The sequence below is a fragment of the Pelophylax lessonae genome (assembly GCF_965119305.1).
Source record: "Pelophylax lessonae genome assembly, chromosome: 2".
Classification (NCBI taxonomy): Eukaryota; Metazoa; Chordata; class Amphibia; order Anura; family Ranidae; genus Pelophylax; species Pelophylax lessonae.
In genome coordinates this window covers 79,357,434-79,384,074 of record NC_138769.1, presented here as the reverse complement: position 1 = coordinate 79,384,074, position 26,641 = coordinate 79,357,434, and the positions used below count along the sequence as shown (strand labels likewise).

Genomic DNA, 26,641 nt, shown 5'->3' with positions numbered 1-26,641 from the left:
CTTTTTTTTTTTGTTAGTGAAATTTTAGTAAAGGGAACCCCTCAATTATGCTCCTCCCTAATGATAAGGTACGATATGTACTGAGGTGTCGAATAGCTGAGATCACTAGCAATTAACACAACTTTTTCTGCTTCCATTGTGACCTGACGATCTGTAGAACACATAGAGGTTTGTCTTGTAATATGTACTGCACATTGCTAATGAAGTATCACCAAATACTACAGTGATATGTAACTGTCATAATAACTACAATTATGAGTCTGTTTTTACACCATGTAGATCATGTGCAGCATGGTTCAGATTTATATTAGTATTGCTATTATATAGTGTAGTTGTTTGTGTTGTGTACATTTGTACTCAGGCATTCCTTTGTTATGGCCATTCATCATGTGTGCTGCCAGAGTTGTTGTGATGCTAATAATGTATGTGCTGACACGGTGGGGGAGGTAAAAACATGGCCTGAAGGCATCTAAACTGGTCTCTGCATGGGATCAAAGCTTACTTCACAGCTTAGGGGCCGTACACACTTGACGAAATATCCTCAGATTTTTCTCTGTCTTCTCAGCGTTCATTACCGTTTTTAGTTGACAGTGCATAAATGTTCACAAAATTTCTCGTCCAATTTTTATTTTTTTTTGGCACATTTGTTCCTAGACTTCCGTGTTGTCAGCAACTTCAGATCATGCGCGGTCTTTCGTATCCGATTTTTCACGGACGTACTGCATACACATTAAACGAAAATCGGTCGTCTGGGGATGGACAAAAAAAATTTTGGTGTTTGTCCCTCCGTTTTTTTTCCGTTGAAAATGTCGGCATCGGCTGCTGAAAGTTGTGTACACACTAGCCGAAAATCGGACGATTTCACATCGGGCGGGAATTTTCAGCAGATTTTCTACTAGTGTGTACCCTGCTTTACTTAAAAAGGAACTTCTTTCTTTCTTTCTTTCTTTCTTTCTTTCTTTCTTTCTTTCTTTCTTTCTTTCTTTCTTTCTTTCTTTCTTTCTTTCTTTCTTTCTTTCTTTCTTTCTTTCTTTCTTTCTTTCTTTCTTTCTTTCTTTCTTTCTTTCTTTCTTTCTTTCTTTCTTTCTTTCTTCTTTTTTCTTCTTTTTTCTTCTTTTTTCTTCTTTTTTCTTCTTTTTTCTTCTTTTTTCTTCTTTTTTCTTCTTCTGCTTTATTAGTCACAAAAAAACCATAATCACGTGCCCAGCAAATCCAGTCATGCTCTGTAGGGATCCACTGCCGAACACCTGGTCCTGCACCACAATCTTCGTCTTTGATGCCACTGGGAACTGGCTGTACCTTCTGGGTTCCTGCAGCCAGTCCCCTGGTGATATGCATGGTCCTTGGTGCCTCATAAAGGGGCAGCTGCAAGAACCAGGTAGCCCTCTGATGTCACAGCCCATGCACTGTAGAGTGGCCCGGGGCCTCCTGGGATATGTGATAAGTGTCTGAGTACATCATTGTACGGCACTGTGGCCTTGAAGTGCAGGAAGACTTCTCCCAAAAAAGTAATAAAAAATGAATTTGCCATTATGGGGGGGGGGGGGGGGTAGGAGTGAAATGATGGCTAGTGAGGATCCGCTAAAAATGGCAATAATTTAGTGGTCCTTCTACACTACATCCTATTTATTATAAAGTATAACCAAACACTTGCTTAAAGTAATTTTTATCTGTGATGGAGTAGGCCTTGTTTTTAGGCTTCATGTACACTAGCTGCTGCTAAGTTTTAAGAGCTTTTGGCGTTTTTTTTTTTTTTTTTTTGCTAAAGCTGACAAACTCAACTCCCATGAATGTCTGTGGGGGTTACTGTATTTTCTGGCGTATAAGACTACTTTTGAACCTCAAAAAAATCCCCCAAAAATGGGGGGTCGTCTTATACGCCGAGTATAATATCTCCAAGGTAACCTAAGTATAAGTATTACCGGTAGATGTAATCTCTCAAGGCGCTGGCTGTGTGGGAATCCTGTACCGGTATACCGTATTACCGTAGCTTCGGTTACATACAGTGTACAGCGCTGAGCCAATCAGGGAGAGCGATGTATTCTATTATTGAATGCAAAGCCTGCTCGGATTGGTGGAGTAACATTAGCCTACCTCTCTGACTCTGCCAATCCGAGCAGGCTTTGCATTCAATAATAGAATACATCGCTCACTGTGATTGGCTCAGCGCGGTACACTGTATGTAGCCGAAGCTACGGTACATACGGTATACCAGTACAGGATTCCCACACAGCCAGCATCTTGAGATTACATCTACTGGTAATACTTAGGGTACCTTGGAGATATTATGAGAGATTACATGTGTTACAGTATTTGGGGTACCTTGGAGATCTATGAGAAATCTGATGTTTTTCAATGGTGATGCCTTGCTTCAGAAGTGGGGTAGTCTTATACGGCAAGTATAGCCCAAAACTAGGGATGCACCGAATATTCGGCGGCCGAACATTATTCGGCCGAAAATAGAAAAAATAGCACTTTCGGTGTTCGGCCGAATAATTTTGTGCCGAACAATAGGGCTGAACGATAGTCGATATGATATCGACTATCGTTCTGTGGCCGTAGGCGATATTCTTATCGCCGAGGTCACGATATTTACAGGGGGAAGAGACTCGGAGGAGGACAGGAGGACTCACAGACTTCCGTGTTAGGCAGGGGAAGCCGGGACACTTCAGTGGTGAGCATACATTACATTACTCACTCGTGCACTGCAGCCCGCCCCACACATTCAGTGAGTCTTACTCTCCTCCCTAGTTTTTTCAATGGCACATTCAGGAAGCCAATCACGCCGTGATTAGCTGCACAGCGAACCAATCACGCGTGCCTGCACACCTGATTGGTTCCGCTGTGCCGCTACTCACGGCGTGATTGGCTTCCTGAATGTGCCATTGAAAAAACTAGGGAGGAGAGTAAGACTCACTGAATGTGTGGGGCGGGCTGCAGTGCACGAGTGAGTAATGTATGTATGCGGCTGTGCTCCTTTCCAGACTCCTACTAGTCCACCTCCAGCCTCCTACTACCACCACTATGAGAGACTGTGTCACTGTATAATCTGATCGAGTCCACACTGACACTGACTGACTGTCTGTCTGTCACTGAGTAATTGATGTTACCACATTAACCCTGACCTGCCCAGTGCCCTGTATCTGCAATTAAAATTTACAAGGCTGCCTGCATACTTCCTGATTTCCATTCCCAGCATCCTTCCCAATCCCTACAGTGTCACTAACATTAACCCTATGGTACAAGGCTGCAGTGTGCACTGAATCCCATTCCCTACAGTAACATTTAGGGAGAGAGACATGAGAGGACAAGAGAGAGAGAGAGACATGAGAGGACAAGAGATAGAGAGAGACATGAGAGGACAAGAGAGAGAGAGAGAGAGACATGAGAGGACAAGAGAGAGAGAGAGAGACATGAGAGGACAAGAGAGAGAGAGAGAGACATGAGAGGACAAGAGAGAGAGAGAGACATGAGAGGACAAGAGAGAGAGAGAGACATGAGAGGACAAGAGAGAGACATGAGAGGACAAGAGAGAGAGACATGAGAGGACAAGAGAGAGGACAAAAAATTGGCAAAATAAATGGAAAAAATGCGAAACCCCACGTTCGGTATTCGGCCTTCGGCCAAACATTTCATTATTATTCAGCTTCGGCCAAGAATTTCATTTCGGTGCATGCCTACCCAAAACCTATGTTTTAACTTGAAAATTAGGGGGGTCGTCTTATACGCCGGAAAATACGGTATTTAGAAAAACCGGAGAATGCAAACTCTGGGGCAAATCTGTAGATAAACCAGTCAGCTTCCAGGTTTTAGCCCTCGTTCACACTCAGAGCAGGTTTGAAATCGTGTGACTTCAGCTGAACTCACAGAACTTCAAACCCGCAAGTTCGGGGGGGGGGGGGGGGTTTGGCAGATATCTGTGCGGGTTCCTACACAGATGTCTTTTGAAGTCGCCAAAAGTTGCGCAGAAACTACTTTTGGGAATCGTTACGGCGCCACAAAGTCAGTGTTACACGGACGGTGCTGTTGCAGGAATAGGCTCCGATTTGGCATGCGATTTGACATGTCAAATTGGCCCAATGTGAACAGGGGAGTATTGCCAGAGTTCAATTGAACAAGCTTAAGTTAGAAGCTGATTGGCTACCATGCACAGCTGCACCAGATTCTCCAGATTTAGTAAATCTAGGTTTTTAGCAGTTTTGCAGCTGTGAATGTAGGCAGGGTGTACATGAAGCCTTGCTGTTGCCGTGCTGTACCACAAGCAGTGGTAGCACAGAGCCTGCTGTGCCGTACATATACATTGACACTCCAGTACACTTGTATGATAATGGGCAATGCGTGCACTGCAGAACTTCACAACATACAAAGGGGTTGATTTACTAAAACTGGAGAGTGCAAAATTTGAGTGCAGCCCTGTATAGAAACCAATCAGCTTCCAGGTTTTACTGACAAAGCGTAAAGTGATTGAAAAGTCTTGTGTTTTTTTTTTTTTTGTTTTAAAATAAATGTATAATACCTCCTCTGTGCAGTTGGTTTTGCACAGAGCAGCCTGGATTCTCCTCTTTTTGGCTCCCTCTTCGGTGCTCCTTGCCCCTCCCTCCTGTTGAGTGCCCCCATAGCAAGCAGCTTGCTATGGGGGCACCCGAGCAGAGTCCCAGCTCCCTGTATCCATTGAGACACAAAACCACGACCCACCCCTGCCCCCTCTCCTGATTGACTGACTTTGACAGCAGCGGTAGCCAATGGCGCCACGCTGCTGTCTCAACCAATGGGGAGGGGAGTCCTGGGCAGCTGAGACACTCCCACAACATCGCTGGATAAAGATAGGCTCAGGTAAGTGTTAGGGGGGAGCTGCTGCACACCCAATAGAATGCATTAGGATGAAAAAAAAAACCTTCTGCCTTTACAATCCCTTTAATTGAACAAGCTGAAATTAGTAGCTGATTGGCTAGCATGCACCGCTGCACCAGATTTTTGCAATCTCCAGCTTTAGTAAATCAACCCCGGTGGATCATGTCTCTCTTTTTTTTTTTTTTGGGGTGTTTAACATACCAAGCAATGTTTTCTACAACAGTGGATTGTTGTTTTTTTTTTTTGGGATGCACAATGCCGTTTTTTCATCGTCTAGTACAGGTACCAATACTTTCGATCAAGTACTTGCCAATACCGAGTACCAATAGTTTGCGGTGCGATTTGCGTGCATACAGAATGAATGGGCTCAAATCACACTGCAAAGAATTGCATGCAAATTGAACAGGAATACGGTGCGATTCCTGTTTGAATTGCATGAGGTTTCCCTACCGCTCCTGTGTGAACCCAGGCTTGTCATAATGACTTCAGCCCAGGTTCACACAGGAGGGCTGAGGAAAACTGATTTGGACAGGAATCGCACCACATTACTGTTCAAAATTCTATGCAGTGAGATTTGCGTCCATTCATTTTGTATGGGCGCAAATCGCACTGCAAACTATCGGTTTCAGGTATTGGGAGCATTTTTCTGAGTACAAATACTCATGAAAATATTCTGTATCAGCACATCATTTTAGTTTTCTTGCTGTTGTCAGCATCTTGGCTTTCTGTGTGCAGTAACCAAACCTGTTCATACTTGTAGTCATTATCACACCCTGCACAGGTCAGTCAGGAGAGTTTGGTACTTTTTTTTATATAAATAAATATATATAATAATAATAATAAACTCCATGCCTAGTGTTGACACTGGCATTAAAGGGATTGTAAGGGCAGAAGGTTTTTTTTTAACCACTTTACCACCGGAGGATTTTGCTGTCTTACGTCCAGGCCACTTTTTGCGATTCGGCAATGTGCGACTTTAACTGACAATTGCGCGGTCATGCAATGCCGTACCCAAACGAAATAACAATATTTTTCACATTTTTTTATATGAAATTCCCCCCAAAAAAATGTAAAAATCAAAATTTTTGTTTTGTTTGGTAAAAAAAATCACAATAAGCGTATTTTGACTGGTTTGCGCAAAAGTTATTGCGTTTACTAACTAAAGGAAAGATTTCTGTCATTTTTTGGTGTGTTTTTTTTTTTTTTAACGAGTAATGGCGGCGATCTGCGTTTTTTTTTTTTTTTTTTCGGGACTGCGACATTGCGGCGGACAGATCGGACCCTTGACTGACATTTTTGACACTTTTGGGGTTACCAGTGACATTACTATACATATGCACTGTTACTGTAAAAATGACACTGGCAGGGAAGGGGTTAATTTTATTGGAGAGGGAGGGGTTAATGTATGCCTGGTGCTTACTGACGTGTGTGGGGGGAGGTGACTGTGTGACACAGGGACAGATCGCAGGTTCAGCTATGCTGCAATCTGTCACTGTCTGTCACTTAGGAGATCCGCCCGCTCTGTTTACACAAGCAGGCGGATCTCCACACTAGATCCCCGATGATCGGGGAAGAGCAGCGGCGATCGCCGCTGCTCCTCCCCTGGCCCGACTCCCGCTGTGACTGAATACAGCGGGAGCGAGCCTCCGGCGGCACGCGCGCGCCGCCGAGAAAGGGGAGTGTCTGGCGACGTAGGTCTACGTCGCCAGATGATAACGAACCACTTTGCCGCAGTAGAGCTCAAGTGAGCAGACGGCAAGTGGTTAATCTTATGCATTAAGATAAAAAAAAAAAAACCTTCTGTGTGCTGCAGCCCCCCTAATAGTTACCTGAGTCCATCTTTGTCCAGCGATGTTGCAGGAGTGTCTCAGCTGCCTGAGACTCCCTCCCCCCCCCCCCCCCCCCTGTCAGTAGCTTTGGCTCCCGCTGCTGTCAATCAAGGGAGAGAGGGGATGGGGCGGTTTTTGGCTCCGTATCTGAATGGACACAGAGAGCTGTGACATGGCTCGGGTGCCCCCATAGCAAGCTGCTTTCTATGGGGGCACTCAACAGGAGGGAGGGGGGAGGATCCGGATATCTCTGTGCAAAAACCACTTCACAGAGGAGGTAAGTATAACTTTTTTTTTTTTTTTTGCTTAACGAGACTTTACAGTCACTTTCAAAGCATATATTTAGTAAAATGTATATATTTTTTAAATAAGCACCAGGGATGTTTTTTTGTTTTTATTTTATATCTAAGTAAAACTCTCAACGGCCAATTATCAGTCTTTTTATGGAAGGTGAAATCTGGTTGCAGGTTCTTTTTTTTTATTTTTATTTTTTTACAAAAAAAAAAAAAAGGAAAAAAACATGTTTATATTTACCTGCTCTGTGTAATAGTTTTGCACAGAGCAGCTCTGGTCCTCCTCTTCTGGGATCCCCCCGCCGGTACTCCTGGCTCTTCTGGCTTTGAGTGCCCCCACAGCAATCCACTTGCTATGGGGCACTAGTGTGGGCTTGATCCTAAACCTCAGTAATTGCACTACTCAACCACCTGTTTTTACCAACCCCTATAGAGCTATTACTCTATAGGCAGTTTCAACAAACCATTTTTTCCTTGTAGGATAAAGATTTTACATAAGTAAAAAGCTGATCATTGTAAGCACCCATGCTAGTTTTAAATTGTTTGTCTCATCACTGTAACTAATACTCTGCTGGAGAGCTCGTTCTTTGAAAAACAACAGATTTACTGGCTGGATCACCAGATGAAAGTAGAAGAAAGAAATCCTCAAAAAGAAAATGAATGCAGCCATCACACCTTTTAGAAATCCTATTCTGCAATAAAATGTTTGCCTATGGGTTTAATAGCACTTTAAAGTGTTATTAAAGTGGAGCTCCACCCAAAAGGGGAAGTTCTGCTTGTTTACACCCTCCAATGTCATATTTGGCACTTTTTAGGGGGGGGAAGTGGGTACTTTGGTTTTGACAAGTACCCACTCTCAGTTCCAGGTAGGATTGGCGATCTATGACATTTCTGGCTCCTGCTGCCTTCTGGGACACACCGGACCCAGAAGACAGTAGGGCCTTTCAGAGAGTGCAGCATGACTTGTGCATGCCCAGTAGGAAACCAACTGTGAAGCCTTCAGGCTTCACTGCTGGTTTCTCTTACAATGCCATATGCACCCACAGCCGATGGACGAGCTTGGGATGCCGACATTGCAGGATCCCTGCACAGGTAAGTGTCCTTATATTAAAAGCCAGCAGGTACAGTATTTCTGTGTGCAGCAACCAAACCTGTTCATACTTGCAGTCACTACTTTTGTTATTCATTATCACACCCTGCACAGGTCAGTGAGGAGAGTTTGGTACTTTATATAAACTCCATGCCTAGTGTTGACACTGGCATTAAAGGGATTGTAAAGGTTTTTTTAAACCTTCGGCGCGACTTGCCCGGACTTCACATAATTGAAGTCAATGCAAGTTGCTCCGAGGTCGCCCCGAAGTAGTACAAGACCCTTTTTCTAAGTGTGTCGCTCCTATTAGAACGGGTCCTGTAGCACTGCATGGACCGCGACAGACCGCGAATTGTCAGGCTGACAAGTCGCCTGACAAGTCGCGGCAGTGTGAATGGAGCCTAATCTGTCTCCCTCCCCACCTACCTGCTATTAGAAGACTTTTCACTTTGTACAGTTGGGCTCCTCTAGAGGAGTTCGGTCAACTTTAAAGCAAACCTGTGCTTTGCCCATTCAGGGTCGCTCCCCCACCTCTCTGTTCAACTTTAGCGGGGTGTACCTACTTGGAGAAGCGTGTGACTTATGTCATGTGACAAATATTGGCCAATTAGAACAGGAGTTCATAGGCCTGTGTAAGCTACTATCCCAGCAGCTTTTTTTGATGGCCAAAGCTCAGGTTCACTTTAAGAGGTGTAGCAGTGAAAATAATTTGAATCTAAACCACCTAAATAGACACAAATTCTCCCTAAAATGAGTTTCACTGTGCTGGCAAATGTGCAGATATGCGTTAGCCTATAATAGACTGTGGGAAAAAAAAATGCAGAAATGCTGTTCGCTCAGATCCTGTACAAATCTAAACAGGGAAAGCCTAATGTCCATTTATTTTCCGTTTTTCAGGATGTTTTTGTTCTAAATTTCCAGAGCTCCATTCTTCCCCTGTACCCCCCAGGGCTGCTTCACGCTACGTTTCTAACAAAGCTTTTCACAATGTGTGGCTTCCTGATTGTTTTGTGGGACACAAAATATTGCCAAAAGTGTATTGAATTATTACAGACACACGGATTTATTAGAGTTTATAGAAACAAGAGTTAATTTTATAAACCAAAATGATACAATCCTGGGAAACTGTAAAAAATTCCCTCTAGCCCAGTTCTGTGTTGAAGAGACCATATTCTTGCCATTTGTAAAAGCCCCTTCACACCGCCCATTGAGGTAACCCACCATGTGTATGTCGGTGTGTTGTGGTTATATTCAGTTTGAATGGCATCCCAGCACCCCACTTTAATGTATCAGCTCTGCAACACACCACAAGGCATGGAAATCTTTTTTTCTCTTACGTCCTCCGACAGTCGCCGCCTCTTCATATTCGTCACATATGGGGTATTAGACTTTGCTCCGAAGGAGTAGCTAGGCAACAGAATATGTTAACAATAAAGCTTTAACATATCCCACCCTCAAGGGGTGGTCCCCTCAGTCAATACCCTCCTACTTCCTGCAACCATATCTCAGTTTTAATGTCTAGCTTGTCAGGAGTGGCTGGCTCTCTCTGTGCTGGGACTTTTTGTCCCAGACTCTTTCTTCTTTTTGATATTTTGTTTGAGTTTTCTCTCTACCTTTACTTAGCTGTTTATTTTTGTCAGCATTAGTTAGTTCTTCGGACGAAGAGGATCATGCGGACTGGGTCTCGGGCTGATCCCCCTGGTCGCAGGTCGTGGGTCAGTGGCTTCCCAGTCTGCCATCGAGCGTTCAGCCAGGTAACGCTCCTGGCACGGTGAACGACCCATCCCTGTTCGGTGCAGGGATGATTGGTGAGGTGGCTACCTCACCGGACGCTGTGCGGTTTCTGAACCGCCATTGTGTGCGTCTTGATTTGCGACTCTCCCTGCCTCATGTGCAGCGGCTTGTTCGCCTGTGCGGGTTCCCCACGCCATGTGAGGTAAGTGTATCTATGTGGGGACCTGTCTGTCTGGGGGGGGTCTCAGTCTGGGACTGTGTAACCTGCCTTTAATCACACTGCTTGTCTCCCTATATCTCGGCTGCATGCTGTGGGCTGCAAGGGGGGGGGGGAGCTGTATGACACTGAGTATGTCAGGCTGGGCAGTGTGAGGAGCTGTGTGCTGTGGGGCATGATTTTAATGGCATGCTGGGGCATATACAGCGATCGCTGCGGCGATCTAACATGTATCCATATTTTGGGATAATTTTGTGTGTGATTTTATGCACTGTGGAGCGGCGATTTCGGCGCCAAACGGCGCCATTTTACCGGCGCCCGCTCCGGCCGCATGGTTTACATGCACGGCGGCCATTTTCTTGTAGCCTCCATAGGCTTACATAGAGCGCCCTGGCAGCATCACTTCCTCTCTCCTGGAAGCACCGATCGAGGCAGCAGCAGCAGCGGAGTCTCCTCAGGTTTTATCCTTCTATTCCTGTGTTCCATTGCCTGTATTCAGTCTGTATATTCCCTGTGGGGGTCTCATTGTGCCTGAGTGTGGTGCGGTGGGCTGCGCTTGCCGCGCTTGCTGTAAGGGGGCAGTTAACCCTTGGTTGTCTGGCATACAGGGGCAATGGATTCTCAGGAGGGCAAGTTTCCCACAGTATTGGTGGAAAGCCAGGGGACCGCTGTTTCCCCCCCAGGGGGGGATTTAGCCACTATTGTGGCTGGCCTTGCTGCACAGGTGCAAATGCTGGTGGCTGCTCAATCTACTAAACGGCCCAGAGTTGCTCTGTCCTCTGATTCTGAGGGTGAAGGTGATGGGGCTGTTCTGGCGGGGACCCCCCTATCGGGGTCCCGCTCCTCTCTTGATCTAGTGGGGTCTGAGGTAGAGGCTGAAGTTGAGGGGGTTGATAATTCTCCCCCTGGCTCGCCTGAAGAGCTTGCAATCATGGATGAGTTGATTGCTTCCATTAAGCAGACGCTACGTTTGCAGGACGAGGTGTGTCCCCCAGCTGCCTTGGCGGCTTATGGGACGCAGAGAAAACGCAGGACGCCGCAGGTTTTTCCCTGCAATGCTGATTTTCAGCGCGCTGTTAAGGACCAATGGCGCGATTTGCGCAAGCCTTTTGCGGTACCAAGTAAATTCAAGCTGCGTTATCCCTTCTCGCCTGCCACTGATGAACGGTGGTGTGTGCCTCCGCCAGTGGATCATGCTATTGCGGTTTTGAACAAAGCCACTGCGATCCCTGCAGAGGGATCCCCTATTTTCCGTGATGCCACGGATAGGAGACTGGAGTCTCTTGCCCGTCATACTTATTCTGTTACGGGTTCTATGCTTAAGGCTCTGTTTGCTTCTCTCATGGCGGCCCAGGCGATCGCAAGTTGGACGCAGATGCTTAGGCGCGTCCTAGTGGCCGATTCGGCCTCAGCGGCGACCCTGGATATGGTGGATCAGATCCACCAGGGTGTCATGTATCTGTGTGATGCGGACCTGGACCTGATTCCGTTGGCCGCGCGTGTGCACAGCGTGGCGGTGTTGTCTCGCCGCCTGGTTTGGTTGAAATGTTGGTCGGTGGACCAATCTTCGCGTAAAACCTTAGCCAATCTGCCTTATGATGGGTCTCGCCTTTTTGGGGAGTCCCTGGATGTGTTGATTAAGGGGATTACCGGGGGTAAGAGCACTCTCTTGCCCCATTTCCCCAAGGCTAAGGGGGCTTCTGGGAAGAAGCATGCTAATTTTCGGCCCCCTCAGGGGTCCTTTCGTGCCTTTCGGCCGCACTACAAGGGCAAACCGTTCAAGGGCCAGGGCTCTCAGAAGAAACCCTGGTCTGGAAAACAGAAGTCCGGCCAATCCGGACCTGCGGCCCATAACAGTTCGGCCTGAAGGGGCGCCCTCACCCAGTTTTGGGGTGGGGGGACGCTTGCTCGGTTTTCTTCAGCCCTGGTTGGCCCGTGTGCGGGACAGATGGGTTCTGGAAATCGTTCGATCTGGTTACAAGATCGAGTTTCTCTCTCGGCCAGAGAGCAGATTTTTTCCCTCAAATCTACAACTGTCTCCGGAGCGCCTGCGGGATCTGCACCTGGCGGTGCGGGACCTGAGGGCTCAGGGAGTGGTGGTTCCGGTGCCTCATCGGGACAGATTTCGGGGGTTTTATTCCAATCTGTTCACTGTGCCCAGAAAGGAGGGCAAGGTTCGTCCAATTCTGGACTTGAAAGCTCTGAACCGCTCTGTGAGGGTTCGCAAGTTCCGCATGGAATCCCTGCGCTCGGTGGTGGCTGCCCTGGTTCCGGGGGAATTCATGGCCTCCATCGATTTGAAGGATGCGTATCTTCACATCCCCATATTCGAAGGTCATCAGAGATACCTTCGATTTGCCATTGCGGAGGATCACTACCAGTTCGTGGCGTTGCCCTTTGGGCTCGCCTCGGCTCCGCGGGTCTTCACCAAGGTGCTTGCACCGGTTCTGGCATTATTGAGAGCCCAGGGCATTTCCGTCCTGGGGTATCTGGACGACATTCTGATTCGGTCTGCGACCAGTCAGGGTCTGGAGAAGGATCTGTCTGTCACGATGCAAACTCTGCAGGAGTTCGGTTGGACGATAAATGTTCCAAAGTCGACACTGAGTCCGTCGGTTCGTCTTCCCTATCTGGGAATGATACTGGACTCGGTGCAGGCGAGGGTCTTCCTGCCGGAAGACAAACTCAGGACTCTTCAGGAGGAAGTCAGGTCCCTCAGGGACGTTCCGAACTCGTCTCTGCGGACGTGTATGAGATGTCTGGGATTGATGGTCTCGGCTTTCGAGGCGATTCCTTTCGCGCAGTTTCACACGCGGGGTCTCCAGGCGGAGATCTTGTCCAAGTGGGACGGGCGACCTCAGTCTCTGGATCTTCAGATCTCGTTGAGTCATCGCACCAGGGAAAACCTTCTGTGGTGGCTCCAGTCCCCGTTGGTGTCCGGGGGCAAGTCGTTTCGTCCGATCTCGTGGACGATAATCACCACGGATGCCAGCCTGTCGGGCTGGGGTGGTGTCCTGGGCGTTCTGTCCGCCCAGGGGACCTGGTCGGAGGGGGAGTCTTCCCTCCCGATCAACATTCTGGAATTGCGTGCGATAAGGCTCTGTCTTCATCGCTGGACGGACCGGCTGCAGGGCTGCCCGGTTCGGGTGCAGACGGACAATGCCACGGCGGTGGCCTACATCAACCACCAAGGGGGCACCAGGAGTGCCCGAGCGGCTCGAGAAGTGGCCGACATTCTGTCTTGGGCCGAGACTCATGTCCCGGCGATAACGGCGGTTCACATTCCGGGAGTGGAGAACTGGCAGGCGGACTATCTGAGTCGCCAGACCCTGGATCAGGGGGAATGGTCTCTCCACCCGGCTGTCTTCCAGATGTTGTGCGCGAAGTGGGGTCTTCCAGATGTGGACCTGTTCGCGTCTCGCCTCAACTACAAGGTGAAGAGGTTCGTGGCAAGGACGCGCGACCCTCGGGCAGACGCGTCGGACGCGTTAGTGGCCCCGTGGCATCAGTACAGGCTGATGTACGCGTTTCCACCGATTCAGTTGCTGTCCCGGTTCCTTCGCAGGTTACACTCGGAACGCAGCACGGTGATTCTTGTGGCACCGGACTGGCCTCGCCGGTCCTGGTACGCAGACCTCGTGAATCTGGCGGTCGACGCCCCCTGGCGTCTGCCTCTTCGGGACGATCTACTGTCTCAAGGACCGATTTATCATCCTGCTTTACAGTCGCTGGCTTTGACGGCCTGGCTGTTGAGACCGAGGTCCTGAAGGAGAAGGGTCTTTCTCCAGAGGTTGTTCATACCTTGATCAACGCGAGGAAGTCTTCCTCGGGAAAGGTTTATTACCGTACTTGGAAGGCCTATTTTGCCTGGTGTGAGTCCAGGGGGTTTTCACCCCGCACGTACTCGGTTTCCCGTGTGCTGTCTTTCCTTCAGACGGGTGTCGATCAGCGTTTGGCGCTGGCTACGATAAAGGGTCAGGTGTCTGCGCTGGCCGTTCTGTTTCAACGTCCCGTGGCTTCCAACTCCTTGGTTGGCACTTTTATTCAGGGTGTGCGGCATCTGGTTCCTCCTAGGAGGGATCCCTTGCCCCCTTGGGACTTGAATCTAGTCCTGTCTGTGTTACAACGTGCTCCTTTTGAACAGATCAGGGAGATCTCGTTGTCTATGTTGTCCAAAAAGGTCGCCTTTTTGGTGGCGATCACTTCGGCTCGCAGAGTGTCGGAACTGGCGGCTTTGTCCTGCAAGTCTCCGTACCTGGTTGTTCATTTGGATAAGGTGGTCTTGCGACCTAATCCTTCTTTTCTGCCGAAACGAGTTTCGGAATTCCATCTTAACGAGGATATTGTTTTGCCTTCGTTGTGCACGAAGCCTAAACATCCAAAGGAGGTGAGATTGCATTCTCTGGATGTTGTTCGGGCGATTAGGGTTTACCTTAAATCGACTGAGTCTTTTCGAAAGACGGACTCCTTGTTTGTTCTTCCAGAGGGTCCTCGGAAGGGCATGGCGGCTTCCGCCTCTACCATTGCCAAATGGATCAGGCAGACCATTGAACAGGCCTATGCCTTGCAGGGGAAGGTTCCCCCTGTGCCTGTGAAGGCGCACTCTACTAGATCTCTGAGTACGTCTTGGGCCTGTCGTCATGGGGCTTCTGTAGCCCAGGTGTGTAAGGCGGCGACTTGGTCGACCGTACACACTTTCACAAAATTCTACAAAGTAGATGTTCAGGCATCGGCGGATGCTTCCTTTGGCCGCAAGGTTCTTAGTGCGGCTGTTCCCTAGGGTCCCTTGTTGGGGACTTCTGGCTGTTGGGATAAGTTTTGTATCCCCTGGTTTTTTGTCTTTTCCTGGGTTGTTGCTCCTGTTGAGCACTTATTTTTGCTGTTGCCCAGCTGGGTTCCTTCCTTTGGTAAGGTTCCTTTCTTTGATGTGGAGACTGCGTTGCCTTTCGGCGCGGATGCGTTTCCCACCCCTCATGTTTGCACTGCTTTGGGACGTCCCCATATGTGACGAATATGAAGAGGCGGCGACTGTCGGAGGACGTAAGAGAAAACTGAATTTTTGTAAAATCTTACCTGTAAAATTCCTTTCTCTGAGTCCTCCGACAGTCGCCGCCCCCGCCCCTCTTTTGGGGTTTGAATGTATACTCTACTGCTATTCCACTAAAACTGAGATATGGTTGCAGGAAGTAGGAGGGTATTGACTGAGGGGACCACCCCTTGAGGGTGGGATATGTTAAAGCTTTATTGTTAACATATTCTGTTGCCTAGCTACTCCTTCGGAGCAAAGTCTAATACCCCATATGTGACGAATATGAAGAGGCGGCGACTGTCGGAGGACTCAGAGAAAGGAATTTTACAGGTAAGATTTTACAAAAATTCCGTTTTTTTTTTTTTTTTTTTTTCCCCATTCGCAGAGATGTGTTGCCCCCCATTTATTTTGAGTCGGCTGTCTAACACAGTGGGGGAGATTCCCAAAAACTGGAGCAAAATCTGGTGCAGCTCTTTCATAACTCACTTTTTGTTATTGCACGTCACTCGTATTTACACGTAAATTTTTATTTTTGTCCCCTCCTTAGTCACTCCGCTAACTGCTGAATCAGCCAAAATTGGAGCTTTGGACGGCCCTGTTGCACCCCCGTTTTCTCAACAAATGTCTATTTTTCAATCCACTTTGTCAAAGCAGATAATCTAAAAATTTCAAAACAATACTTGCATCAAATCCGATGCAGGCACTGATCAGGTATTCAGCAATGATGAATAAAGTGGCCAGCAACAGGCATTTTCTCTATCCATGCCTAGATTCCCTACTGTCAGTGCCCCCTCCCCTGGCTTTTCCATCAAGATCAATAATACTTCTATCAGTCCCCCCCCCCCTCTCATGCCAGAGTGCTAGGTGTAATCCTGGACTCTGACCTGTCCTTTCAGCCTCAAATCCAGTCTGTCCAAATCTTGTAGACTTTACCTCTATACCATTTACAGAATACGCCCCTTCTTAAAGTGGCGTTCCACCCAAAAGTGGAAGTTTTGTTATAAGCTCTCCTCACCCCCTTACATGCCACATTTAGCATGTCGTTTTTTTTTTTGGGGGGGGGGGGGTGGGTACCTAGTTTTAACTGGTACCCGCTCCCAATTCCACTCAGAGCACCCTGATAGTAGTTCTCCTCTCCCGCTCCCTGCAATATTCTGGGTCACGTCACAGGTCCCAGAAGATTGCCCGGCCACTGAGGAGGTGCAGCGCGACTCGCATATGCGCAGTGCGCACTCGGCGCTGAATCTGCAAACTGTCACAACCTTGTGCCCACACTTGTGATGGTGGGGGGAGAGAACCGAGGGTTCGGGCGACCGCATCACTGGATTGTGGGACAGGTAAGTGTTTGTTTATTAAAAGTCAGCAGCTACACTTTTTGTAGCTGCTGACGAACACGCCTGAGCCCATCACTATGAGAGACTACTTCACTCCCTTGTTATTTCTCACCCTGATTATTGTAACTCCCTCTTTGCAGGTTATTTCCTCATCTGTTTATCATGAATGCTGCTGCTGCCAGACTCCTCTATCTTACCAACCGGTGTGCGCCATCCCTCTCTTCCAATCCCTACACTGGCTTCCCATTGCCCAGTGAATAAAATTCAAAACACTAATCATAACCTACAAACCTATTTACAACTCTGCCCCGAGTCACATCGCCAATCTTGTCTCCAAATATCATCCAAATTGTCCCCTCTGCTCCTTCCAAGACCGGCTCTCTGGTCCCTTGTCTCTTCCTCTCATGCTCATCTCCAGAACTTCTCCAAAACCTCTCTCCTCTTCTGGAACTCCCCAATCTGTCCAGCCATCTCCTACTTTATCCACTTTTAGGCAATCCCTGAAAACTCATCTCCTGCCTTCAGCTAATAACCAAATCTTCTGTTTCTCACATCAGTTCACCCCCACAGTTATTACCTTTATTTACACCAGCCCCCTCCCCCTATTAGATTATAAGGTCCCAGGAACAGGGCCCTCCTAACCCTCTTGTATCAAAGCGGAGTTCCGGCCACAAAATCATGCCTGTAGATTTTATGGCATCCGCTTCCTTATCCTTTCCTGAGCTCGAATTGGATACTCCCGGCCTTTTTTTTTTTTTTTTTTTTTTTTTACTTTTTTAGAGAGGATAATATACTCACCTTACCATCCACTTCCTCCTTCCTTGGCCGCGGCCCGCGCCGTCACTTCCGCTTTGCAATGACTCCTGGGAGCTGAACGTCATCGCTCCCAGGAATCAATGCGCCTGCACTGGCCCCGACGTCAGTTCCGGTGTAGGCGCGTCATACCTTGCTAAACAGCTTCTGGGCATGCCCAGAAGCTGTGCAGGGATGACGCTGCGGACCCGGAAGTGATGGCGGGGCCGGCGCAGTGCATCGTGGGACCGAAGAGGATGGAAGAGGACGCAGAAGAGGACGCGCTGGCTTCAGCTGCCCACACCTGAGATGGCAGCGCTGGAGAAGAAATTTTAAAAGTAAGTATTTCTTCTTGCAGGTAAGTGTGAACCGGGACAGATCAGAGGCTATCCATTGTGGAATGTACTAGCCCTGACTGTCCCGGGGGTATGTTCATTGAAATTTTTTTTTCTGTGGCCGTAACTCCGCTTTAAATTGTATTGTCTCTCTTTATGCTGTAAAGGACTGCGCAAACTGTTGGCGCTATATAAATCCTGTAAAGTAATAATAGATGAGGAACTGATGGATTTCTCTTGTTCAGCCTGTGGGCTAAAAAGGAGAAATTTGACCCATAAATGGCCAACTTTATCCATCCTGCTTGGTATGGATTTGGCTTGGTGGGAGGCAGGAGTCCCAAAGTTCAGAGTACCAGGTATTTGTTGTGGGGGTCCTGGCTATAGTTCCTGGTGTTAGGAGAATGATGGAAGCAGCCTATGGCACTGTATGTGTCTGCTATACTGAGGCAGGCTTTGTTGTTGTGCCCCCCCCCCCCCCCGCCAGATTGGATTCCGTTTACGCATGCTGCCCATTTGTTGTAGCAGTGTGGTGTAACATATCACAGAAAATACTTCAGTATGTACTAATTGCTTTCATAATGATGAATTTTAATTAGACAACTCCCAGTCTTTGTCATTTGCTCTGTACTCTGTTACATCACGAGTCTGAGTCCATGGTAAACACGCACGCAATATTCAAAACAAAACTATTAGGAGCTGTAAGTGTGCTTGTCATGCATTGCACATTAATCGGAGAATCATGATGTTCTGTGCTGACTTGTGTCCACACAGCCACGTAACACACAGGATTTCTCTGTTCAGCCATCAATAAAGCCAGTGACCCCCAGCCTTTGGGACACGGTTCATTGCTGTGGAAGTGTTATAGGCTGTTCAGAACTGCTAGCATTTTCCGCTTGATTATTTCTACAACAAGCTGTTTGAACTCTAGGTTGGCTTGCAAATTGTATACCATTGCTTTGATCGCAGGCCTTTTTTTTTTTTTTTTTTTTTTTAACATGAAGATTGGAATATGTGCAGCTGCTGCGATAAGTTATCACTTCCGTACAACTGTGTGCAAAAAAAAAAAGATTGGTAAACTATAGTGACCTACGGTTTTAAACACGATAATATGCACACACACACTATATATATATATATATATATATATATATATATACATACACACACCCAGACATGGACAGTTTTTTGTTAGTATCATTCCAGACACTGCAGAGCAGTCCCAAAACATAACCGAGTTTCCTTCATGTTTCACAGTAGGTACAGTGTTCTTTTCTTCCAAAGATTTATTTATTCATCTGTAAACATAGAGCTATTGAGGTTTGCCAAAGAGCTCCAGTTTTGTCTCTCCTGTCCAAAGGGCATTCTCCCACAAGCATTTTAGCAATTTAGTAAATTCCCGTCTGACTTTTTTTTATTTATTATATTGCAGATTACATGTGATGGCTATAATATTTTCTGTTTTAGGCTTTCTTTCCTTTATTTTCATCTGGTGATCCTGCCAGTTAGTCTGTCACTCAAAAGTAATGGCTGGTGCAATCAAATAACACCTCTACCTTGACCCTTGAGTTCAGCTGGTATCTCTTTGGAAGTGTAGCTCTTGGTCTACTATTTCAATCTAGGGTCAATTTTTCCCCTGCAGGTCCATTGAGGTTAGCTACACTCCTATGGACCTTAAAGGAGATGAACAGCCAAAGTTGGTTTGGCTTTATATCTCCTATGAATCACAGGAGTGCAGAACGTCCTGCACTCCTGTGATCCATTCTCTGCAGAGAGCGGGCTGAAGTTCGCTATTTGCTGATGTCGCAGAAGTCAGTCCAGGCACCTCCAGTGAGCAATGGGGGGGGGGGGGGGAAGCAGGGAGCTGTCAGAACCAAGCCATCTGCGGTGATCGCTCTGTTCTCCACCTAGATAAGTGTAAATCTAAAAAAAAAAAAATAAATAAACCCACACATCTTTTACACTGCTTAATACACTAAGCTGCGTGAAGACTGTCTTATAGCCTTTTGATTTGCTGGTTAATATTCTTTCTGGATGCTGCAGAAGCCTTCTAAATCATGCAGTTATGGCTGTTCTGACAGGTAACCTGCAACACTTTTGATTAGTGTTGGCACTTGCTACCACCTCCCGCCCCCACAATGATGGGATGCCTCGCTGGCATAATGGATTAACTTCCCCAAGTGTCAGCTAAAGGAATGGTGCCCCATCATTGGTGTCAGCGGAAGAAATGGTGCCCCATCATCGGTGTCAGCGGAAGAAATGGTGCCCCATCATCGGTGTCCCAGTGGGAGGAATGGTGCCCCATCATCAGTGTCCCAGTGGGAGGAATGGTGCCCCATCATCGGTGTCCCAGTGGGAGGAATGGTGCCCCATCATCGGTGTCCCAGCGGGAGGAATGGTGCTCCATCATCGGTCCCAGCGGGAGGAATGGTGTCCCAGCGGGAGGAATGGTGTCCCAGCGGGAGGAATGGTGTCCCAGCAGGAGGAATGGTGCCCCATCATCGGTGTCCCAGTGGGAGGAATGGTGCCCCATCATCGTCCCAGTGGGAGGAATGGTGCCCCATCATCGTTGTCCCAGCGGGAGGAATGGTGCCCCATCATCGGTGTCCCAGCGGGAGGAATGGTGCCCCATCATTGGTGTCCCAGTGGGAGGAATGGTGTCCCAGCGGGAGGAATGGTGTCCCAGCGGGAGGAATGGTGCCCCATCATTGGTGTCCCAGCGGGAGGAATGGTGTCCCAGCGGGAGGAATGGTGTCCCAGCGGGAGGAATGGTGTCCCAGCGGGAGGAATGGTGTCCCAGCGGGAAAAATAGTTTTTATGTGTGAATCATTAAAGTGTTTCAGATGCCTTTTACCGTTTAGTCTGGCGCTTCTTCTGTTTGATGTTTACCTTAGTATTTGTTAGATTTGAAGGTTTGGCCATCACCATGACTATCAAAATCTTCTGCAGATCAGACTCACTTTTCCTTTAACAGAAAAGTCCTTGGCAGTGGACCCCACCCATGTACGGACGGGTATCTTAGTCTATTGGATAAAAGAACACAAATAGCCAGAGAATCTTTCTGAGTTTCGTCCTTCTACATCCACTAGGGTGACTAAATGTGTTCTGACACAGAAGACAAAAGTTTCATATAAATTGAACTTTGTTGTGTGCACAGTTGTTAGTTATTGTTAGGGGCCCAAACAGCTGTGTTTGCCTAGACCTTTATCCTTTCCCCTCAGAAGCTCTGATAATAAACTTTTTTCTCTTTGTCCCAGGGGCACCATGGCTGAAGAGGAGCAGTTTGTGAACATTGATTTGAATGACGACAATGTATGCAGTATCTGCAAGCTGGGCACGGACATGGAGACCCTGTCATTTTGCCACATCTGCTTTGAGCTGAATATCGAGGGTAAGATTGACTTGTCGGGTTGCGTTTTATATGATGTGCATGGATGAACGATGCCTCAGTCCACAATTGCTATTTTTGTCCCATTTATAGGATTTGGTTAGACATATCTCATTCTTTAAAGCAAAAATGTGTTATTAATTGTCCTGTTTTTCTTTTGAAATATTGTTAAAGTAAATGAATGATCTTATAAATCATATCGTGTATTTAGAAGATCAAGGTAATGGATGACATTGCACCAATTAAAATCTTACAGTTTCAAATATGCATCAGAAAAAATAAAGCTGGTATCATATTGGTTATGGGCTTTCTCCTTTTTTGTAGGCTGTACTTTTTTTGCTTTCATAATAACTGATTAGGGGTTAATTAACACTAGCAGCAAGGACTGCTGCTCACCTGAAAAGTGATCCTTTTCAGAGGCATTTGAATTGATATTTCACTGGAATAGGTTGTGTTTGGCCAAACGCCACATGGGGTGGAATCCCTGCCATGTGCACACCCCCTACTTGCCTAACTGTAGCTAAAAGGGGAGGGGTTTGGGGGGCAGTACAAACACAGCTTAACTTTGTGGTTTTACTGCAAACCTAACATCTGCAATATCCTAATCCCTTGGAGCTTAAGCTAAAATCAGTATTTTTTGCTAGAAATTTATTTAGAACCTGCAAACATTATATTATTTTTTAGCAGAGACCCTAGAGAATAAAATGGCAATCGTTGCAATATTTTATGTCACAAGGTATTTGCGCAGCAGTCTTTCAAATGCAATTTTTGGGAAGAAATACACTTTCATGAATTAAAAAAAAAAACAGTAAAGTTAGCCCATTTTGTTTGTATAACGTGAAAGATAATGTTACTCCGAGTAAATAAATACCCAACGTCATGCTTTAAAATTGCCCACACTCGTGGAATGGTGAAAAACTACGGTACTTCAAAATCTCCATAGGCGATGCATTAAAATATTTTAACGGTTACCTGTTTAGAGTTACAGAGGAGGTCTTGTGCTAGAATTATTGCTCTCGCTCTAACGATTGCGTTGATACCGCACGCGTGGTTGAAGCACTGTTTACATATGCTGACGCGACTTGCGTATGCGTTCGCTTCTTTGCGCGAGCATGGAGGGTTGGGGCCCTTTTCAGGTGTTTTTTTTTTTTTCCTTCTCTTTTTACACTTTCCATTTAAAAAAAAATATATACATTTTAATCACTTTTATTGCTGTCACAAGGAATGTAAACATCCCTTGCGACAGTGAGCCCTCGTTCACATTAAGGCGACCTGTGAGGCGACCAGGTCGCCTCACAGGTCGCCTTCCATAGGGAAGCTGCGGACCCGTTCTAATAGGAGTGACACAAGTCGCTCCGACTTAGAAAAAGGGTCCGGAGCTTCTTTGGGGCGACCAGGAGGCGACCGCCATAGACTTCAATGTTATGAAGTCCGTGGTGGCCGCTCCGAGGTCGCGGCACGCTGCTCGCACCACGACCTCGGAGGTCGCCCCCTGGAAGTAGCGTCGCCCCTATGTGAACGGGGCCTTATGGGCAGTGACCAATACTCTTTATGGAGGAATCTGGGGGTCTAAAAGACCAAACACCTCCCCTGCACTTAAAAGCATTCGAAACACCAAGTTTAGCTGTTTTGAATTCTGTAAATTTATTTATTTATTTTTTTTAAAAACCTGGTGCCTTTAGGGCTCCAGTACCCGGAAGTGATGTCATGACATCGCTTCTGGGTTTTTACGTCAGAGACCCGATCAAAAGGGCGCCCCCCCCTCCCGCTCCTTGCAATGACAACCAAGTGGCTGCTCATTACAAGAAAGCTGCAGGCATCACCCCGGTACAACCTCCTGATGCCGAGGCCGCATATTTGCGTTCCGTCAGCGTGAAGGGGTTAACATTTATTGTTCCCCAAAAACACTTAAAGTGGTAGTAAACTCTTTTTTGTTATTTTCATTATAAGCTTTACTTGTAGGTGATGTCACCGGTGCATGCGCTCTAAAGGAATGGCATACCCAAGCCGTTCCTTCAGAGCTGTGTGCTGTAGCCATGACTCCAGTTGGAGTATCCCACTCATCCCTTCTCCTATCCAAGTTTTAAAATAAAACCAACAAAAAAACGCATCCCCTGGACTGTTTTCTGACTGAGCCAAACGCGTAAAGTACTTTGAATTGCTAAGTTATTGCTATGGGTAACCCAGGGGAACCCACTTCAAGCAGCTCCACAGGGAGTAGTGCTACACATGCAATTGGAAAGTCTAGCATTTGTTAAAACTGAATGTTCTTGCCTTTTTTTTTTTTTTTTTTTTTTTTTTAATGATTTTTAAAATCTAGTTGAACCCTTAGCTATAAAAAACAAAAAGTGAGCAGAGTTACTTTCTAAATCAGCCATAGACTTGGGCTTCACGTACACTACAGCTTCTAACTTGAGCTCAGGAGCTTTTGGCGTTTTTTTTGCAAAAGCTCGTAACCTCAACTCCGTAAAAGCCGGTGTCAATGTATACATAGGGTTTTAGGATCGTTTTAGGAGTTGCTGCAGTTGGGGGAGGTTCAACCTCTCTAAACTCCCCTCTCCTAAAGGCGGAAGAATTGCATTCAGGATAGGAACGTTTAGACTGTTGACCCGCAAAATGTGGCAGCAGTATGCGTTTTCCTGCAGTCATGATAGGCTATGTGTAAATGACTGCTCACCCCCACGAGAATAAGCAGAGTAGGTGGATTGAAACGCCACGCCAACATAGGGGTAGTGTAAATGGTTCACTGTGTCTTGCGTCAGGTGAGTTTCCCGAAGACCTTTAACAGCTGGGGCAGGAGGTAATCATTGTGCGTTTCAACCACATCCAGCTGTAACCATAACCTGGCCAGAAATAACATGACCTATTTGAGCTGGAGCCGCTGTAGATGCTTCTTCACATCTGCAAACCTAGACCTTTTTTTGTTGGACCTCCTGTGGAAAAGTCAGGAAAAAAGGAAATCTTAGTTCCATTATATTGTATCGTGCCTTTCTCTCTAGCGAGACGCAGGATAATCTCCCGATCCTTGTAGTTTAGCCGTCTAGCAAGCCTAAAATGTAGTGGGTTGCCAGGTGGGAGGGGGCGAGGTGGTGTGCGTGGTGCCCACTCCACTGAGAAAAGTAGTGAAAGGGCTTCCTTGCCAAATATTTCTTGCAACCATTGCTCTATAAATTCAGTGAGGTCAAAACCCAACTATGTGGAGGCGAAGGCAGTTTTCAATGTCATCGGCTCTGTTAACCTGTATAACTTGTTGGGCAGCCATTTTAGCATCTCTGGTGAGAGGGGGCATCTGATCCTCCAAGTCACTGACCCGACCTTCCACTGCCATGGTCCTTTCTCTTTTTTTTTTTTTTTTTAATGTCTTGGCGGAGGAGTGAGACTTTTTCTTTAAGGTTACCAAAACACTTCTTAAGATCATCCACTGAGGCTGTACATTTGGGAACTGCCTGTAATATCTCACTAAGAGTGGGCTGAGTGTTATCATCTGCAGGCAAATCAAAGATATCTGGAGTTAGGATAGGAGAAGTCTCTAGAGCAGACTCCATTTCATCGCGGGCCGCATCAGCATTATGGTTGCCCTCAAAGGGCCGGATATATCTGTAGGATTAGATGTCGAGAGCACCCCATGTCCTGGGGGGGGGGCAAAGAGGAGTCTTTCTTCAGCTGCACAGAGGAGTGCAGTATCTGGCAAAGGAGCTCTGTCCTCTCTGCTGACGATTACAGAGACAAGGTGGGGGCAGAGACAAGGGGGGTGCCGCAGCTGCAGGAGAGGTGCGAGGGCCACATGAAATGGCCTGGGGGGCCGCATTCGGCCCGCGGGCCTTGTGTTTGACACCTGTGCTCTAGAGCCGGGGTCCTCAATAGGCGGACTCCGGGCCACCTCCGGACCCATACGGATTAAAATCTGGACCGCCGAAGCGGTCTGCTTCCTTCTGTCTCAGCGGGGGGCAGAATCGGGAGGATCGGAGTGGCTGTGTTTAGCGCTGCATGATTACAAAAAGCCGAGGACAAGTTCTTCTGCGGCGGAGAGGATGTCCTGCAAAGTCCCGCCTCCTGGGCCGGCTCTTACCTATGATAGACAGAACACTGGTGACGTCTATCATAGGAGCCGGTGTTCAGGAGGCGGGACTTTGTAGGACATCCTCTCCGTCGGGTAAGAAGAACTTGTACTCGGCTTTTTGTAATCATGCAGCGCTAAACACAGCCACTCCGATCCTCTCAATTCTAACCCCCCCGCTGATGACAGAAAGAAGCAGACCGCTTCGGCGGTCCAGATTATTGGGGGCACACACACTGGTCAATCTGCAATATTGGGGGCACACACACTGGTCACTGCATTATTGGGGGCACACACACTTTTCACTCTGCATTATTGGGGGCACACACACTGGTCACTGCATTATTGGGGGCACACACTGGTCACTTTGCATTATTGGGGGCACACACACTGGTCACTGCATTATTGGGGGCACACACACTGGTCACTGCATTATTGGGGGCACACACACTGGTCACTGCATTATTGGGGGCACACACACTGGTCACTGCATTATTGGGGGCACACACTGGTCACTGCATTATTGGGGGCACACACACTGGTCACTGCATTATTGGGGGCACACACTGGTCACTGCATTATTGGGGGCACACACACTGGTCACTGCATTATTGGAGGCACACACTGGTCACTCTGCATTATTGAGGGCACGCACATGGTCGCTCTGCATTAATGGGGACACGCTCTGCATTAATAGGGGCACACACATGGTCGCTCTGCATTAATGGGGACACGCTCTGCATTAATAGGGGCACGCACATGGTCGCTCTGCATTAATGGGGGCACGCACACTGGTCAATCTGCATTAATGGGGCACACACATGGTCGCTCTGCATTAATGGGGGCACGCACATGGTCGCTCTGCATTAATGGGGGCACGCACATGGTCGCTCTGCATTAATGGGGACACGCTCTGCATTAATAGGGGCACACACATGGTCACTCTGCATTAATGGGGGCACGCACAATGGTCGCTCTGCATTGGATGGGGGCAAGTTTTGGGGGAATGCCTTTTTTTGTTATTGGCGTTCTGTATTTGGAATTTGACGGACACTTTTCCGGACCTCGGACTGAATGGAAAATTTGTAAGTGGACCTTTCAAGTTTACATTTGAGTACCCCTGCTCTAGAGGGACACTGCCATTCAGAGCAGTAGGCTCCTCATGATCTGGGAGTTTTGATTCGGGTACGCAGGATTGAGTGCCATTTGGAGCAGAGCTGCCAGTGCTGGGCAGCTTTTGTGTGTAATGCAGCATGTCCCTGGGCTGCTCTTTTGTGAAGCGGCTTGTGTGCCTTACCCCACGAGAGACTTTTGGCTTGTCTGTACCTCATGGCAGGCACTGTGGTGAGGTGAGCCGGCGTTATCTTGGGCAGCCGCAATCATGGCATCTTTTTCACCCCTGCGTGTCATCATCGGCACCTGGGGAAGCAGAGGATCCGTCCGGGCACTGCTAAGAAGCAGGGGGCAACGGTTGTGGTCGGGAAGGCTCATGTAAGGATATACAGCGGGAGCTCAGTGATATGCGTCCGCTCACATGCTGTTGCAGGCCACGCCCCCACTCATTTTATGTTGATGCACCTAGAATGTATTTAGCAGATTTAAATCAAAAGTATATTTCTCTTACGTCCTCCGACAGTCGCCGCCTCTTCATATTCGTCACATATGGGGTATTAGACTTTGCTCCGAAGGAGTAGC

The 26,641-nt window shown here is 47.5% G+C and overlaps 1 protein-coding gene across 2 annotated transcripts in view; it reads left to right on the top strand.

Annotated features, from left to right (window-relative positions):
- LOC309547474 (protein EURL) overlaps positions 1–26,641 on the top strand; it is an 80,963-nt gene that overhangs the window by 5,215 nt on the left and 49,107 nt on the right. For both annotated transcript variants that reach the window (XM_082247337.1, XM_082247338.1), the window contains exon 2: positions 20,759–20,892. In XM_082247337.1, the coding sequence (XP_082103463.1) occupies positions 20,766–20,892 (127 nt within the window). In that variant the 5' untranslated portion in view covers positions 20,759–20,765. The remainder of the gene's footprint in view (positions 1–20,758; positions 20,893–26,641) is intronic.